General features: G+C 42.2%; 1 protein-coding gene across 1 annotated transcript; it reads right to left on the bottom strand.

Annotated features, from left to right (window-relative positions):
* On the bottom strand, nucleotides 1-5,828 carry LOC133414885 (up-regulator of cell proliferation-like). Its single transcript, XM_061700587.1, has 2 exons — nucleotides 5,813-5,828; nucleotides 1-4,637 (listed from the first exon to the last, which is right to left on the bottom strand). The coding sequence occupies exons 1-2, from the start codon at nucleotides 5,826-5,828 to the stop codon at nucleotides 1-3; spliced, it is 4,653 nt and encodes a 1,550-aa protein (XP_061556571.1).
* Between the last annotated feature and the right edge of the window lie 10,647 nt (nucleotides 5,829-16,475).

Here is a 16,475-nt window from a genome sequence, read left to right as displayed (position 1 = left end):
TTATTTAATGTTGAAAGCCTCTTTCAAACCCTGCAGCGCTTGTTTCTGTGTGATTTTTTTCCATTCGTATGGAACGTTTGCTGGCTTGGCATCATACTTGCTAGCAAATTGTTCATTGTAGCATACCAGTACATACTTCCAGTAATTAGACGCTTCCATTGTGGCGTCTGGGGGAATGTGCCAGTCAGGATAGATGGTACTGTAGTCTTTGTAAGGAACCCACTCCTTACGTGTCAAACTGTTTTGAAAAACATAGTTACTCTGCACACCAGTCGTACACAAAGATTCAACTAGGACTTTAGTTGAGTTATATATGCATCTTCCAAGCCCCTGTGGTCGATGCACAGCTGCATGATGTTGTTTGTGCTCTTTTCCACCTGCTTCACAAGGAACTTTACAAAATGGACACTGCTGTCCACATCCGACTACTCTTCTGAATAGCACGTTTTGTGGGTTACTTTCAAGTTTTTTCAGAGTTTCAGTTATCTTTTCATTGTTGGAGTATTCAACAAGGAGGGTTTCCTTCAATGTGTTCAAGGATGCAATGAAGCTTTGTGTAAATGACTTGCATGTGGTTTGGATCTGAAACAGGCTGCACTGTTGTGCCTCCTCCGATATTACGATGTCTTTAATCAGATTATTGCGCATTTGAATGACAAGTTTTAGAATGTTTGCATCGTCATCTGATTGCATATTTGAGGCCTCCTTCACTGCATTTAATATTTTGCCAACTACCATCTCCAGGTTCATCTTCTGTAATTTGTACAACGTGTTGTCCTTCCTCATTGCTTGGAAGATGTCAAGAAGTATCTTTTTCTTAAGGTATGTTTCATAGTGACAAATGTAGTTGACAAAAGTGTCGAAATCATCTTCCAGCAGTAAATCTTTCTGAATGTTGTATTGGAAACAAGAGCGTGAACTGTACATCATGGAAAGCCTGCCTGTCACAATTTCATCTACAATTCCAGTTCCCAAAGATTTGTTGATCCAATCCTCAATGGCCGGCTTGATACAAAGCTGGACAAAATCATTTGCTTTGCGTTGGGAATGATCTGTCTTTTTGTATAAATCCAGAAAGTCTAACAAGTATTGATGCTTGTACTTTTCCAACTGTACTCGGGGATCATTATTTGACAAAAATCTTTGGTGCATCTTGAGGAATTCTCTTGCAGCAATGTCACAAATATGAAGTTTGATGTCAATGTCAAACTGAGTGTTGGTTTGGTGACGATCATAACCTTTGACAAGCAATTCATCAACCCTCTGCAGAAGATCCCTTGAGAAAGAATCATGGTAATCACTATTTGACTTTGTTATATCAAGAATAAACTGGGTGGCTATCTCAATGACATTGTCTGCAAATATCTGCAAATCTCCTTTACAGAGATGTTTAAATTTATTCGACATGGAGTCGACATGGTCAGTTCTGGCCTTAAATGGGTCACTTCCAAAACCCTTTAGGCTTTTGATTTGTCTTAATTTCTCATTCACGTTCCGATTTGAGAAAATTTTCTTCAGTATGGCGAGAATATATGCAGGTATAGGTTGCTCTTTCAGTGTAGGTACATTAGCAGTAGCTGTAGTCCACATTTTGTCAAACTCTTCTATTAGTTGGGCATCAGACAGTGTGACATTTTTGAAGTCATGCAGAAGTTTCATGACTCGCTCTTCAATCACGCCACAGTACTCCTGTTGTATATCCTGTGCCTTTTTCAAACCATTTTTTACCTCAAGGACTTTGTCCAATTTAGCATTCACTGAATGTTCAATATCATTTGACAGACTTGTAATACTATTGAAAAAGTCAGTTTTGTATTTCTCCACCAATTTTACACATCTGTCTTTCTCTTTGTAATGGTCTGAGAGTTTCCCATTGAATATGCTTTTTTGTAATTCAATTTCCTCAGATAGTTTTGATTTCTTTAATGTGACCAATTTTTCCAATTCATCCTCGTTGTTGGCATTTAAGATTTCTGACTCTGCTTCTTTCTGCCAGGAGAGGATTGCTTTTCGCATCTCCCATTCCCACTGGGCAAACTCTTTGCACAGGTTGTCATAAGCATGGGCCACAAGTGTGTTTCTGAAACTAAAGATGAAGTTCTCATATTTAACCGCTTTCCACAGACTACGCATCCATTCCAGAAAGTCTGGGATCTTTGAGACATCATTACTCATTTCCTTTACCACTGACTCCAGAAGATTTTTCTTGAAATCTGCTACAGCTTCACTGTAACCAGTGTTTACTGGTGCCATTGGAGGAGTTCCGTGCCAAAGTCCTGGGATGTTCCAGTTGTTTTTTTCCAAGTCATAGTTGAGCACATCTGTGAATGCTTGAATCGAAGGCTGTCTCTCCATTTTAGCTGCAATTTGGGTCATTTCATTTAGTTGGTCCAATAGATGTTGTCTCTCTGTCAAGTTTTTGGCATGAGCTGAAACTCCAGCAACATTTTGGTGCACGAAATGACAAATTGTATTTTTTCCAATTCGTTTCATTCTAATGAAGGCATGGACAGCAATTTGCAGGACATCTTTCATTTCAGTTGCATTCTCCATTGCAATGTTGATAATGGTCACATCACTTAAGCAAATGACAAAGGTTGCCAGTTGGTTGTCATGCTCATAACTATCTTCTAGTTGTGCAAGGTCAGGGGATTTCAAACCTTCAGTATCAATGAGGAGGATGAAGTCACAACCCAACTCAATTTGTGTATCGTCTCCAACTTTGATGAAAAGCATATAGGCCCCTCTTGTACATCTGCCGCTGCTGACCGGAAAATGAACACCAAACATGGTGTTGAGAAGAGTTGATTTTCCAGTACTTTGAACACCCAACACGGCTAGTACTATCAGCCTGCTGTTCCCACGAACCTTCTTGTGAAGCTCCATTAGCACAGCTGTCACCCACTTCTCTGGGATGTTCGAAGCGTCTCCATCCAAAAGCTCCAATGGATAACCGTCCAACAGCATTTCAGCAGCAACAGCAGGCAAATAGGAGAATTTATCTGTGGTATCTCCTGATTGCATCGAAACCTCATAGTTTAGTCCCATTTCTCTCATGTAATGTTCTACTCCTAAAGAGCTATCCAACAAATCTTGATCAATCTCTGCAATGAGTTTGGCATCCTTATTTCTGGATTGCTCTTTGAACTTGTGACGCAGGGCAGTCAATTTGTCACGAGAATGGCTGTTAAATATGAAGTACATCCACTTCAAGAAAACGTTTCTACTCTCTTTGTCACTTGTTGATAAGGTGTCAATAAAATCTTCCATTCCTTTTGACAATTTTTGCTTGTTTTGCTCTTGCCAAATGTGTCTTTTCTCTGCCCGTAGCTGAGCTTTATAATGCTCAGCACCATCAGTGCTGACATCATACATTCTACATTCTTTTATCTCCAGTTGTGATAACCTCTTCCAGTTTTCTCCTTGCAAAGGAAGTTGTTGTCTTTTGTAGTGTGTTATACTAGGAACAATAATACACCTCAAGATATCTTCAGCAGTTTTTTTCTGGTCAAGAGTGTTGTTTTCATCCACAGACAGACCCAATTCAATTGCTTTGTCAAGCATTTTTTCAATACTCATTTTGTGTTTTATGTGAAACAGTGAGTTCTTGATAGCACCACAAAGTCTCTGAGAAAACTCTGCCACGTTCACTCTTGAGTCTTTGATTTTAACACTGCTATTTGGTAAATTCAGCTTTTGCAGTGTTTTCTTGACAGACATCATATCCTCACAGGCACCCTCTTTGCGATTAACAACAAAATGGAGTTTGGATTTTGCATCTTGAAGAGCTGTCAGAATGTTGTGCTCCTTGTCTTCAATTTTGTCCAAAAATACAAAAACTGCATTGGACACTTCATAAAGAAAAGAAAATTGTTGGAGTGACTCACAAATATCTCCTCGCAAATTAGCAAATGTAATTGGCTCTTGGAATATGTCAAGATTCTCTCTCCCACAAGGAAGGAACCAGCAAACCTCCACCAACGTATTTGAAATTTTTCTAGTCCGTGCCCCTCCTTCCATGTCTCTGTGTATAAATATATTGTGATTCTGCTGGCCACAGCTGAGGATGTGATTTAAAAACTGAGATTTGGATAAACTGCAGTTCTTTAGCCTCACAAAGGAAAAGAATGGTATCGTTGCTTGCACAATGTTGTTCTCAACAAATCCTCTGGTCTGACACAAATCATGCGGACACCACTCCTTCACAATTTCTCTCAGAGCCCATAGCATCAGAGTACACTGATTGCTGTTGCAGTGGGGCAACAGCAAGGGGACAGAAAACTGGCATAACGACATCTTCAGGGCCATTTCCTGCTGCAAGAAGCTGTCAGCACAAAGAAATAGACCTACTATCAGGTCAAGAGGATGAACTTTGTTTTCTGACTCACATGCTGTGTAAATGTCCAGTAGGTCAAAGTTGTCTTCGGTTTCGTCATGATTGCTTGAGATCTGTGTATAGTTCCTGCACCCAGCATTGATTTTGAACAGTTTTCTTAGGAAATAAAATGGCATTTCATTCACTGATAAAAGTTCTTTTTCGTATATGCTGCTTTTGTTGACTTCCAATAGAGACTGAAGAGTGAGTTTGTTCGGATAATATTTCTGTAGTCCAAGGTTGGAGAGGAAGTTCAACAGAACTGTCAAAGAGAAACATATTATTTAAAAGTTAAAAAAATTTAAAAAAAACACATCTGTTTTTGGATTATATCAGGACTTCAAATGGTGAGTCACATGCATGCCTCTCATAACACATTAACACATCAAGTAGTTTACTGTAATTTCTCGTGTATAATGCGCATTCACCCCCCCCTACCAAATAATTGTCAAAAGTCAATAGAGTGCATTATACAGTATAGGGGCAAATGGAAAAAACTTTCACATTTTATAAAAGCGTGCTCCCATCTAGTGGTTATGAAAAAGCTGTACACCTTCATTCCAAAATGCCACCGCCACCTAGAGGTTATGAGAAAGGTGTACACTTTCATTCTAATATGCCACCGCCACCAAGTGGTTATAAAAAAGGTGTAGCCTACACTTTCATTCCAATATGACGGTACGTATGACTGGATATATGTACAGTTGTGCTCAAATGTTTACATACCCTGGCAGGATTTGTGAAATATATATATTTAAAATATGACTGATGACTGAACAACAACCATCATTAATTTCTTTATGGTTATGTTTTCTTTAATGATAATGCTTTTTTGAAATGCTTAACCGTTTAATTTGAATCCCATTAAAATAAAATTAAATGTGTTTCGCCTGGTCCTTAATTTTTTTTTTGAAGAATTATACCCATCTTAGAAATTCTGCCTGGGTAATCAAACATGAGCACAACTGTGTGTTTCCTAATTTACGAAATAAAAGTAGGGCTGTGAATTTCAAAATAAGAGCAAGTAAATAAAAACAAAAGTATTACGTGCTCAAATAAAGTGCTTAACTTCAGATAAACTGATTAATAATAATAATAATAATTTTGAAAAAAATAACAAAATACAGATAATACTTCATGTTTTGATCATATGGGTAGAAGCAAAAATCATGCAATGTAAAAATGCATTATTCATAGATAGAAGGGTTCTCCTGAATTTTTAGGTCAACTTTGGGGGTGCCTATTATACATGGGTGTGCATTATACATGAGATATTACGGTAATTAGCATAATTGAATTTGCATGCAAAGTCACAAGTAGACAAAAACCCTGGCCGTGGAGTGGGGTGGGGTGTGTGAGGTGGGAAGGGTATTTCACAGGACTCACATATCAAACTGCAGTCTTAACTGAATTTAAAGTGAAGACTCGCATGCTTACTGTGTTCTGGCTCCATGATTGGTTGAGCTGTACATAGATCATGTAGTATACATGATGAAAATATCTTGTGCAAACAAGAAAGGTCTTTAAATTTCAGGCAATGTGCACTTTTGAGGAAATCTTGGAAAAAACTAAGCACTAAATGTCATTCCACCTGTCATGTATCAGGGGTTTATAAAATGGGGGCAGAACTGCTGAAACAGTCTTTTTGTCTTATGATGAAGCAACAACTGTTTTTCAGGACTGAGAAAAATATTGGAAAATATTATCAAAGAATTTCACATCAGAAATGTAAATCTATCTTTGTTACATTTCCATCCAATTTCTATGCCATTTATCCTCATTTGGGTTGCGTGTATGCTGGAGCCTACTATCCCAGCTGACTTTGGACGAGAGGCGGGACAGACCTTGCATTGGTTACCAGCCAATTGCAGGGCAGGGACGATTTACAGTCTTCAATTATTCATGTTGTTGGAATGTGGACAAAGTACCCGAAGAAAACCCACGCAAGCACAGGCGAACATTCAAACTCCATACAGGGAGGCCAGAGCTGAGACTTTAACACCAGCCTCAGAACTATGAGGCAGACATGTTTACCACTTGCTGTGATGCCTTTGTTATATTAATATATTTCATATTTTTTAATATTGAAGAGGACTGTTGCTTCAGAAGGTCTACATACAGTCGGGGAACAATCAGATAAACAGAATCTTTTGTGTTTCTCAGTTTTTCATGACAGATTGCAAAATAATGCTACATAAAACAACAACAACATGAAGTTCTTGATGTTAACCGTGAATTGCTATCATTTTCTATTGAATTTAACTTACATTTAATTTCCCTTCTGGGGTTACTATTTGTATAATAAATTAAAAAAAACATTAAGGTGAATACTGGAGTATACATCAAATAAAAACGCCAGACTTCATTAAGTGCACAACTGCGCATACCTGTAGTTTGACAACGGACAATGACAGTATCAATACTGATGTACCATGAGAGATAAAAATGCAGCATATGACATTATCAATTTTAAATGAATAGGGGTGTCTCCATGCGAGACTATTTGCGGTCACCTGCCAATCACAAGGAAATAATCTGCTTTGACTGGACAGAACAAGTCAGCTATGAACACTTTGCTTTTAATTCCAGCAAATTAAAAAAACGGGGCTTGCCCGCCTCCTCGCCGAGTTACGCCAGGCCCACTGTTGGATTTGTGATACTCAAAAACAGAGCCCAACATGTTCAATATGATATTTTCTTTTTTCTATTTGCGGAGACAGAGTGGCTGACTAGTTAGCACGTCCACCTCAGAGTTCAACAGTCGCAGCTTTGAATTTGGGCTCCGGCTTTCTTACGTGGAGTATGCATTTTCTCTCTGTGCTCACATGGGTTTTTTCCAGGTACTCTGATTTCATCCCACATTACAAAACATGCCTGTGTGTGTGCTTGACTTATTGAAGATCTTAAATTTTTCATAGGTGCAAATTATTTTTTTTGTCTGTTTGTCTATATGGCACCCAGTCCTAGGAGTCTCAGGTGGGTGAGGCTCCAGCACACCCTTGACCCTAAAATGAGGATAATGGGTATAGAAAATGGATGGATGGATGGATGGATGGAAGGATGGATGAATGGATGGATGGATGGATGGACAGCCATTTTCAATGGATGGATATCCATTTTCTATACCACACATTCTCATTTGGGTCACTTGTGAACTGGCGAGCTCACTTTAGGTACACCATTGAGTGGTCACCTGCCAATCACATGCATGTTTTTTGGAGTCATAAAGCTGTAGCTGAGATATGTGTGAGGGAGACGTGCTAAACACAAGACCACATGCTTGCAGTTTTCTTATAATTATCCATGCATAACATTTTCTTTATCTTTAGTCTGAGGGAAAGTACCTGTTGGGTTTTGTCTTTCAGAGCTCATTGTAGCCATGGTTTGAGATCCCACTGATCCCTTGTCTTGAAAAACCTAGAGGAAATATAATTAAATTAGGCATTTTCTTTCTTTCTTTCTTTCTTTCTTTTTGCAAAACATGTGAATCGCGGATATATTTGTGAATTTTCAAAACACGTGCAAATAATTTTGAAACATCTCTCCCCATACGCAGAGTGGCTGACGAGTTAGCACCTACGCCTCATAGTTCAAAGGTCATGGGTTCAAATTTGGGGTCCGGGTTTCCTGAATGGAATTTGCATGTTCTCCCTGTGCTTGTGTGGGTTTTCCCCACATTATCCAGTTCCATCCCACATTCCAAAAACATGCATGAACTGAATGCAAGATAAGTTAATTGAAGACCCTAAACTGTCTATGGGCCTGGCGATTGTCCAGGATGTACCCCGCCTCGGGCCAGAAATCGACTGGGTTAGCCTCCAGTACACCCGAGACCTTGATGGGGGTAAGCAGAAAATGAGAAAAATAGAAAATGGATTGATGGATGGATGGGTGCCAGCCAATCACAGGGCACATGCAGACAAACAAGGATTCAGACTCACTTTCACACATGAACAACTCAAGAGTCTTCAATTAGCCTCACATGCCCGCAAGTCGTAAGGCTGTAGCTGAGATTTGAACCCCTAACCTGAGAACTGTAAGGGAGATGGGCTCACCACAAGGCCACGCTTACCCTTTTCTTATAATTATATATACATAATATTTTCTTTATCTTTAATCGCAGAAGGAATGTACCTGTTTGGGTTTGTCATTCAGAGCTCACTGTTTGACATCCCAGTGATCCCTTGTCTTGAAAAACCTAGAGGCAATATCATTAAATTAGGTCTTTTGTTTCTTTTTTAACGCTCACTTTAATACCCCAAAATATTGCTGATTAATTGCTGATAATTCTGGACATCAAGTAACCTACCAATATGACTGGAACTTTATTATATAGAAAATAATTAGGGGAAGGTATTTTTTTCCTCATCATCCACAAGTCAAAATTGCACTTACCTTACACATCAGCCAACAGCATTCTGTAGCCAAGTCTCTGCTTTGGTACCTATAAAGGCAGTAAAGAGAAACAGAAAGCATTTAAGAATCCTGAATGGACTTCAACCTTCGTCCTTTTGTATAAGAACATAACCAACCAACACCCTTTGTTCATTATCTATACAGACAGGAGGTCTGTTCTGAATTGCAGTGACAAGGAACATGATTAGACCCCCGCAACCCTTCTCAAGGCCAAGAACACAAGTGCTGAGAAGCCCAAATTCATCTGGTTATCTCAAGATGTCCGGCCAAAAGGACACCAGCTCACACCTATGGCCGAAATGTGATTAATGACCATCTGGAGAATAAACCCTCCTTTGTCAGGGGCGCCAGGTCAGATAGGTCTGAGTTTCATTCACACATTAAAGGGATTCAAGGCAAATGACCTGACCTGAACCCACACTAACTGTCCCCTCAAAGGTTAATCAGTGACCCCAAGAACTGTGAATCACCCAGTTAAATTCACAATACTCTCAACAAAAAAAAAGTTTGGACGTTGTGTTAAACATAAATAAAAACAGAATACAATGATTTACAAATCATGTTCAACCTATGTTTAATTGAATACACTACAAAGACAAGCTATGTAATGTTCAAACTGATAAACTTGATTGTTTTCAGCCAATAATCATTAACTTAGAATTTTATGGCTGCAACACGTTCCAAAAAAGCTGGGACAGGGTCAAATTCTAAGTTCATGATTATTTGCTAAAAACAATAAAGTTTATCACTTTGAATATTCAATCTTTGTATATTCAGTCTTTGTAGTGTATTCAATTAAATATAGGTTGAACATGATTTGCAAATCATTGTATTCTGTTTTTATTTATGTTTAACATCCCAACTTCATTGGAATTGGGGTTGTACATCAATACAATTGGTAGACACCTAATCCAATTTAATTTTGTGTCTTCTTAACATTTACTCAATTTAGCTTTCCAAGTCCCATTTTCTCCCTCCTTGAGCCATCGCCTTATCCTGGATCATTGGATCTGTGTCCCAATGATCCAAGGAGCTAAGTTGTCTGGGGCTTCATGCCCTTGGTAAGGTCCCCCATGGCAAACGGGTCCTAGGTGAGGGACCAGACAAAGTCATGGGTCTAAAAAACCCTATGATGAACAAAATTAATGGCCATTAATTATTTATTAATTAACACAACGTCCCGACTTCATTGAAATTGGGGTTGTATAATTGTGGTTAAATCATACAACGTACTCTGAAAGTATACATTATTGCCTTTTTTCTTGTGCTCAAATTTGTATTTTCATGATTTAGTTAATAGTTGCTACGATATAACTCAGCCACAGTTTTGAAATAATATGGCTGTCATGTGTGTGTGTTTGTGTGTGTCTGTGTGTGTGTGTTCCAAGTTTTGTCTTCCTTTTTCTCGTTTCTCACACACCTGCTCCTGTGAGCATCTTCACCACCTGTGCCTCGTTCATACCTAATTACCGATTGTATTTAACCTCGGGTCTCATTCCCTCTCGTCGCCAGTTCGTTGTACCTTGTCGTCACGTTTCAGCATTCCTTGTCACAGACTCACAGTAAGACTTTGACCCTGTTCCGATTATCGACCTTGCCTCTTTGCCTCATGTTCTTGGATACTGTTGCCTTTCTTGGCTTGCCCCCCCGTGTACCGACCTATGCCCGTCTATTAAACCTCTCTTTTTGGAAACTGTCCATTTGTTTTGGAGTCTTGCATTTTTGGGTCCTATCCTCTGTTCCGTTCATGACAGAACGAACTGGCCATAACATGGACCCAGCAGACTCAGACCCGGTGCGCAAAGCCCTTCAAGCGCAGGGTCAACGCCTCTCGAAGCAGGATGAGCAGCTTGCTGCCCTCCACCTTCATCTAGAGGGACTGTCAAGGCATCAGGACAATATGATGAGACAGGTGGCCTCACAGTTTGAACTTCTTATGAAAATTATCCAAGAAAAGGAACCAGTTGGCACCACACCCAATACCGCCACGGTATTTCCATGTGAAACAGTCAACATGCAGCCACCTGCCACCTCCGCTGCTGTCTGCCCACAGCTCTCTCGACCGGAGAGGTTCTCTGGAAATTCTAGGAACATTAAGCCGTTCATCACCCAGTGCGAACTCCACTTTGAGCTCCAGGCAGCTGCCTTCCCCACCGAGCGGGCAAAGATCGCTTTCGTCATTTCCCACCTGACTGGTCGTGCGGAGGTGTGGGCTACTGCTGAATGGAGCCACAATTCCGCCACGTGTCATTCATGGGCTTTTTACGTAAAGACTATGGAGCAAATTTTTCAATTTTCCACTCCTGATCGTGAGGCAGCTCGCTCCCTTGTCACCTTACAACAAGGCATGCGCAGGGTGTCAGATTACGCGATTGAGTTTCGCATTCTAGCAGCTGAGAGTCATTGGAATAATCGGGCGCTACTCGATGCCTTTTTTCAAGGACTATCTCCCGCCGTCAAGGATCATTTAGTCCCGCTAGACCTGCCGACCGACTTAGACACTCTCATCGCTCTCGCCGTAAAAATCGACGAGGCTTTTGGATCGCGAGCTGGATGGAGATCGGCGGAAGGCTGCGTCACCGCGCACTTTGAGGACAAGCCTCGGTGACCAGCCAAACCAAGGCAGATCCCCTGGTTCCGGTCTCAACCCACTGGCTAACGTCCCCACGGAGGAACCCATGCAACTGGGCAGGTTCCGTCTCTCCCCTGAGGAACGTCAACACCGGCTGAGGGAAGGGCGGCGCTTCTACTGCGGTCAGTTGGGTCATTCCGTGAGCAACTGTCACGTCAAAGTTGCCGGTGCCGGTAGCAAGGGCACGGGAGAGGTGAGTCTGAATTTGATGAAGGAAGACCCTACACGGGTTCTTCCTAAAGTGACACTATGCTCTCCTGATCAAGAAATTCATACACCTGTATTAATTGACTCTGGTTCTGACGCAAACTTACTCAACTCCATCCTCGTTAGACGTGTGCACCTTAGAACCTTTGAAATAAAACACCACCGCAACACCTATGCTGCAGACGGCAGTTTTATGGGCAAGATCACTCACCGCACCCAAACACTCACATTGACATTTCCCGATTCTCACTCGGAACGCATTAGTTTTCATGTTTTTGACGCCATGAATCATGACCTTATCTTAGGGAACCCATGGTTGAGATTACATAACCCCCACATTGACTGGTCCTCTGGGCAGGTTATGTCATGGGGCAGCAATTGCGCCCGCAACTGTTTCAAGCCGCCATGTGATGTTCAGGGTCATGTTTCAAAGGACAATCCACAGACCCCATCTGGGGATCCTGACTTATCTCAAGTGCCCACCTGTTACCAGGATATTAAAGACGTTTTTTCCAAGTCCAAGGCCAAATCCCTTCCACCCCACAGACCTTATGACTGTGCTATTGACTTGCTGCCTGGAACCACACCCCCACGAGGGAGGTTGTTCTCTCTTTAAGGGCCGGAACACAAGGCCATGAAGGAGTACGTGGAGGAATCACTGGCAGCCGGGATCATTCGCCCATCTTCATCCCCTGCGGGAGCAGGACTTTTCTTTGTGGACAAGAAAGACAAGACCCTGTGACCCTGTATCGATTACCGGGGTCTCAACGAGATCACTGTAAAAACCAGGTACCCTCTTCCTCTCATCTCCACCGCCTTTGAGTTCCTGGAGGGAGCAAAGGTTTTCACCAAACTGGACTTAAGAAATGCATATCATCTAGTAAGAATAAGGGAGGGGGATGAATGGAAAACAGCATTTAACACACCAACAGGACATTATGAATATTTGGTAATGCCTTTTGGGCTTACTAACGCTCCAGCTGTTTTCCAGAATCTTGTCAATGATGTCCTGCGTGACATGCTGAATGTTTATGTTTTTGTTTATTTAGATGACATTTTGATTTTCTCCCCGGATGAGGAGACTCACATTATTCATGTCCGCTCTGTTTTGCAGCAGTTACTGCAGAACCAACTATATGTTAAGGCTGAGAAATGTGAGTTCCACAAGGCGTCAGTTTCTTTTCTGGGTTTTGTCCTGGCTCAAGGTGAAGTCAAAATGGACCCTTGCAAAGTCGATGCAGTAATTAATTGGCCTACTCCCACGTCACGCAAAGATGTACAAAGGTTCTTAGGGTTCGCAAACTTCTACAGAAAATTCATCAGGAATTTCAGTTCTATAGCCTCTCCTTTGCATGATCTTACCTCGCCACACAAACCTTTTGCATGGAACCCGCTTTGTCAGGCAGCGTTTCAAAAACTTAAGTCGAGCTTTACCGCCGCTCCCATCCTTACTTTGCCAGATCTCCAACAGCAGTTTGTGGTAGAAGTCGATGCGTCTGATGCCGGAATAGGAGCAGTGCTCTCCCAGAAATCTCTCAAGGATGATAAATTACATCCTTGTGCTTTTCTCTCCAAAAAACTGACCCCAGCTGAGAAAAATTATGACATTGGTGACCGTGAACTGCTGGCAGTCAAGGTGGCCTTGATGGAGTGGAGGCACTGGCTAGAGGGGGCACAGACTCCGTTTTTAGTATGGACAGATCACAAGAACCTTGAGTATATTAAGACTGCTAAAAGATTAAATGCGAGGCAGGCTAGATGGGCTCTGTTCTTTACTAGATTTAATTTCACGCTATCCTACCGACCCGGTTCTAAAAATGGTAAGCCAGATGCTTTGTCACGCATTTTCTCCGAAGAGAATTCTTTGTCCGACCCAAAGACTATTTTGCCCAAGTCATGTTTTATTTCCGCTTTTGTTTGGGACATTGAAACGGCGGTTAAAGGGGCTCTGAAAGACACTCCTAGCCCTGACGATTGCCCTGAAAACAGGCTTTATGTGGTTCCGACCTTAAGGGGAAGAGTCATCCACTGGGCTCACACGAACCGCACTGTATGTCACCCAGGCATTGCCAAGACTCAATCAATGGTCGAACAGCGCTTTTGGTGGCCTAATGTTAGGAGGGATGTTATTGATTATGTCAATGCTTGCCAGGTATGTGCTGCCAACAAGCCCTCTCATCAACATCCTTCTGGGGAGTTGCGACCCCTGCCAATACCACAACGTCCTTGGTCAGACATTTCCGTAGACTTTGTGACAGGACTACTGGCCCCGAACTACAAAGTGGGTCAGCGAGTTTGGCTCTCGACCAAACATATTCCACTCCGGGTGGAGTCCAAGAAGCTCGCTCCCAGGTTCGTTGGGCCCTTCCCCATCACAAAGATCATCAACGTTGTCACCGTGAAGCTGAGGCTCCCAAGGTCGATGCGGGTCCACCCTGCTTTTCATGTCAGCCTACTCAAATCAGCCCGGGAGTCCCCTCTGGTCCCGCCTTCCAGGCCCCCTCCTCCCCCCCGGTTTGTGGATGGGGGCCCTGTCTTCGCTGTGAAGCGGCTGTTGTCGTCTCGTCGGAGGGGGAGGGGGTTTCAATATCTGGTGGACTGGGAGGGCTATGGGCCTGAGGAACGTTCATGGGTACCGTCTGCGTTTATCATGGATGATTCGCTCATTCGGGACTTCCACGTTGCGCATCCAGGGGCCCCAGGGCCGTCTAGGGCCGGCCGTTAAGGGGGGGGTACTGTCGTGTGTGTGTGTGTGTGTGTGTGTGTTCCAGGTTTTGTCTTCCTCTTTCTCGTTTCTCACACACCTGCTCCTGTGAGCATCTTCACCACCTGTGCCTCGTTCATACCTAATTACCGATTGTATTTAACCTCGGGTCTCATTCCCTCTCGTCGCCAGTTCGTTGTACCTTGTCGTCACGTTCCAGCATTCCTTGTCACAGACTCACAGTAAGACTTTGACCCTGTTCCGATTATCGACCTTGCCTTTTTGCCTCATGTTCTTGGATACTGTTGCCTTTCTTGGATTGCCTGCCCGTGTACCGACCTATGCCCGTCTATTAAACCTCTCTTTTTGGAAACTGTCCATTTCTTTTGGAGTCTTGCATTTTTGGGTCCTATCCTCTGTTAAGTTCATGACAATGGCATCTTAACTAATGTAGTATTTTGTCATGATTACTGTCCGGTTGAATGAAATTTGATTTGACTTGATTGAAATTTCCTGTTCTACATTAAAGTTTGTATTTGTGCCATTTACAAAGTTGGTACACGTAAAGTACAAGATAGTACTTTGAGTCTTTGTTAAGTAAAGTAATTAATAACTAATGAGGTCTCAAATCTAATTTGAGACATGGGTGGAATCTCATAATTCAGGATCACACTTATTATTCAAACGCTCTGATACATACTACTTGAAACGCTCTTATAAACATTTTCACTCATAAACATTTGTCAAATGCTCTCATAAACACCAGTGAAAAGTTTTCATTCTCACAACTAAAGGTCTTACTACGCAAACACTCTTATATGTGCTTGTCAAACATTCTTGTACGCGCTCGCCAAAATGACTTTACTGGGCCTTTGAAGTCACTCTTTAAAATAAGAAATCATGGCCAAAAATCATCAGCCGTTTCTCAGTCTTAAGGTTACAAATGTTTTGGACTATTACTCATTAGTTTGGAAGAGAGGATTTGTCCTCTGCTGTGATCACTTGATCCAGGAAACCAAACAGGCAACCATTTACCCTCACTAGGGTTATGGGTGTGATGGCGCCTATCCCAGCTGACTTTGGGCAAAAGGGAGTCTACAGCCTGAACTACGGTGGCCGACAGGGACAAACTATGATGCAAACACAAAAACGTAAAACATAACAAATGCAACACAAAAACGCTACAAGAGAAGAATGCTGTAATAACAGAAACGAAGCGGAAACAAAAACTTCACAAACCACAAAACAAATGAAAAAGCAAAAACGCTGCAAACACGAAAAACACACAAACCCTTAAACAACTCCTAGACAGAATTGCTGCATGTTTACACCACCAAATGGAAGTGCGCAAGGCCACTAGGGCGCACAATGGGCCAGTGCCCAGCTTTATCTTTTTGTGTCTGCATCATTTCTGTATTAGCAGCGTTTGGCCGTTTGCAGCGCATTTGCCCGTCGGCCACCGTAGTTCTGGGTATACCGCCTCTCGTCTAAAGTCATGTGGGATAGGCACTAGCACACCGGCAACCCTCGTGAGGATAAGTGGTCCGGAAAATGGATGTATGGACTGTTGTGTGGCTATTCATCAGATAAATGGCCAATTTATCAATCATTTGCAAGTAGGAACTTTAGCGGTTAGGGCACTTGCTTCTGACAGTCCAAAGTCGCATATAATTTGTTGTTAATTATTAAACATACAGTTGGGGTTGTCTATTGCTGTTGTGATAAGATTGTTGTTTGTTCTCGTCTATACCAAAACTGGTGTGTGTGTATGGGAGGGTTTGCCCCTGACGGCCAACGTACTGAACTGGTCGTCAGCTAATTGCAGGGCACATATAGACAAACAAACATTTGCACTCACATTCACACCTACGGACAATTTAGAGTCATCAATTAACCTACCACGCAGGCACGAGGAGAACATGCAAACTCCACACAGGAAGGCCGGATTTCAACCCGGGACCTCAGAACTGTGAGGCTGATGTGCTAACCCAGGGGTGGGCAAACTACAGCCCATGGGCCACATCCGGCCCGTTGATCATTTCAATCCGGCCCGCCAAAGATTGGTACAGAATCGCCCAAATCATATCAAAATCATGACTACATTCATTTGACCTTGTCCTGTAATGCCGAGTGGTTCCATC

The sequence above is a fragment of the Phycodurus eques genome, chromosome 2 (genome assembly GCF_024500275.1).
Source record: "Phycodurus eques isolate BA_2022a chromosome 2, UOR_Pequ_1.1, whole genome shotgun sequence".
Taxonomy (NCBI): domain Eukaryota; kingdom Metazoa; phylum Chordata; class Actinopteri; order Syngnathiformes; family Syngnathidae; genus Phycodurus; species Phycodurus eques.
Note: the sequence above shows the minus strand (reverse complement) of the source record. Positions and strands in the feature narration are given on the sequence as shown.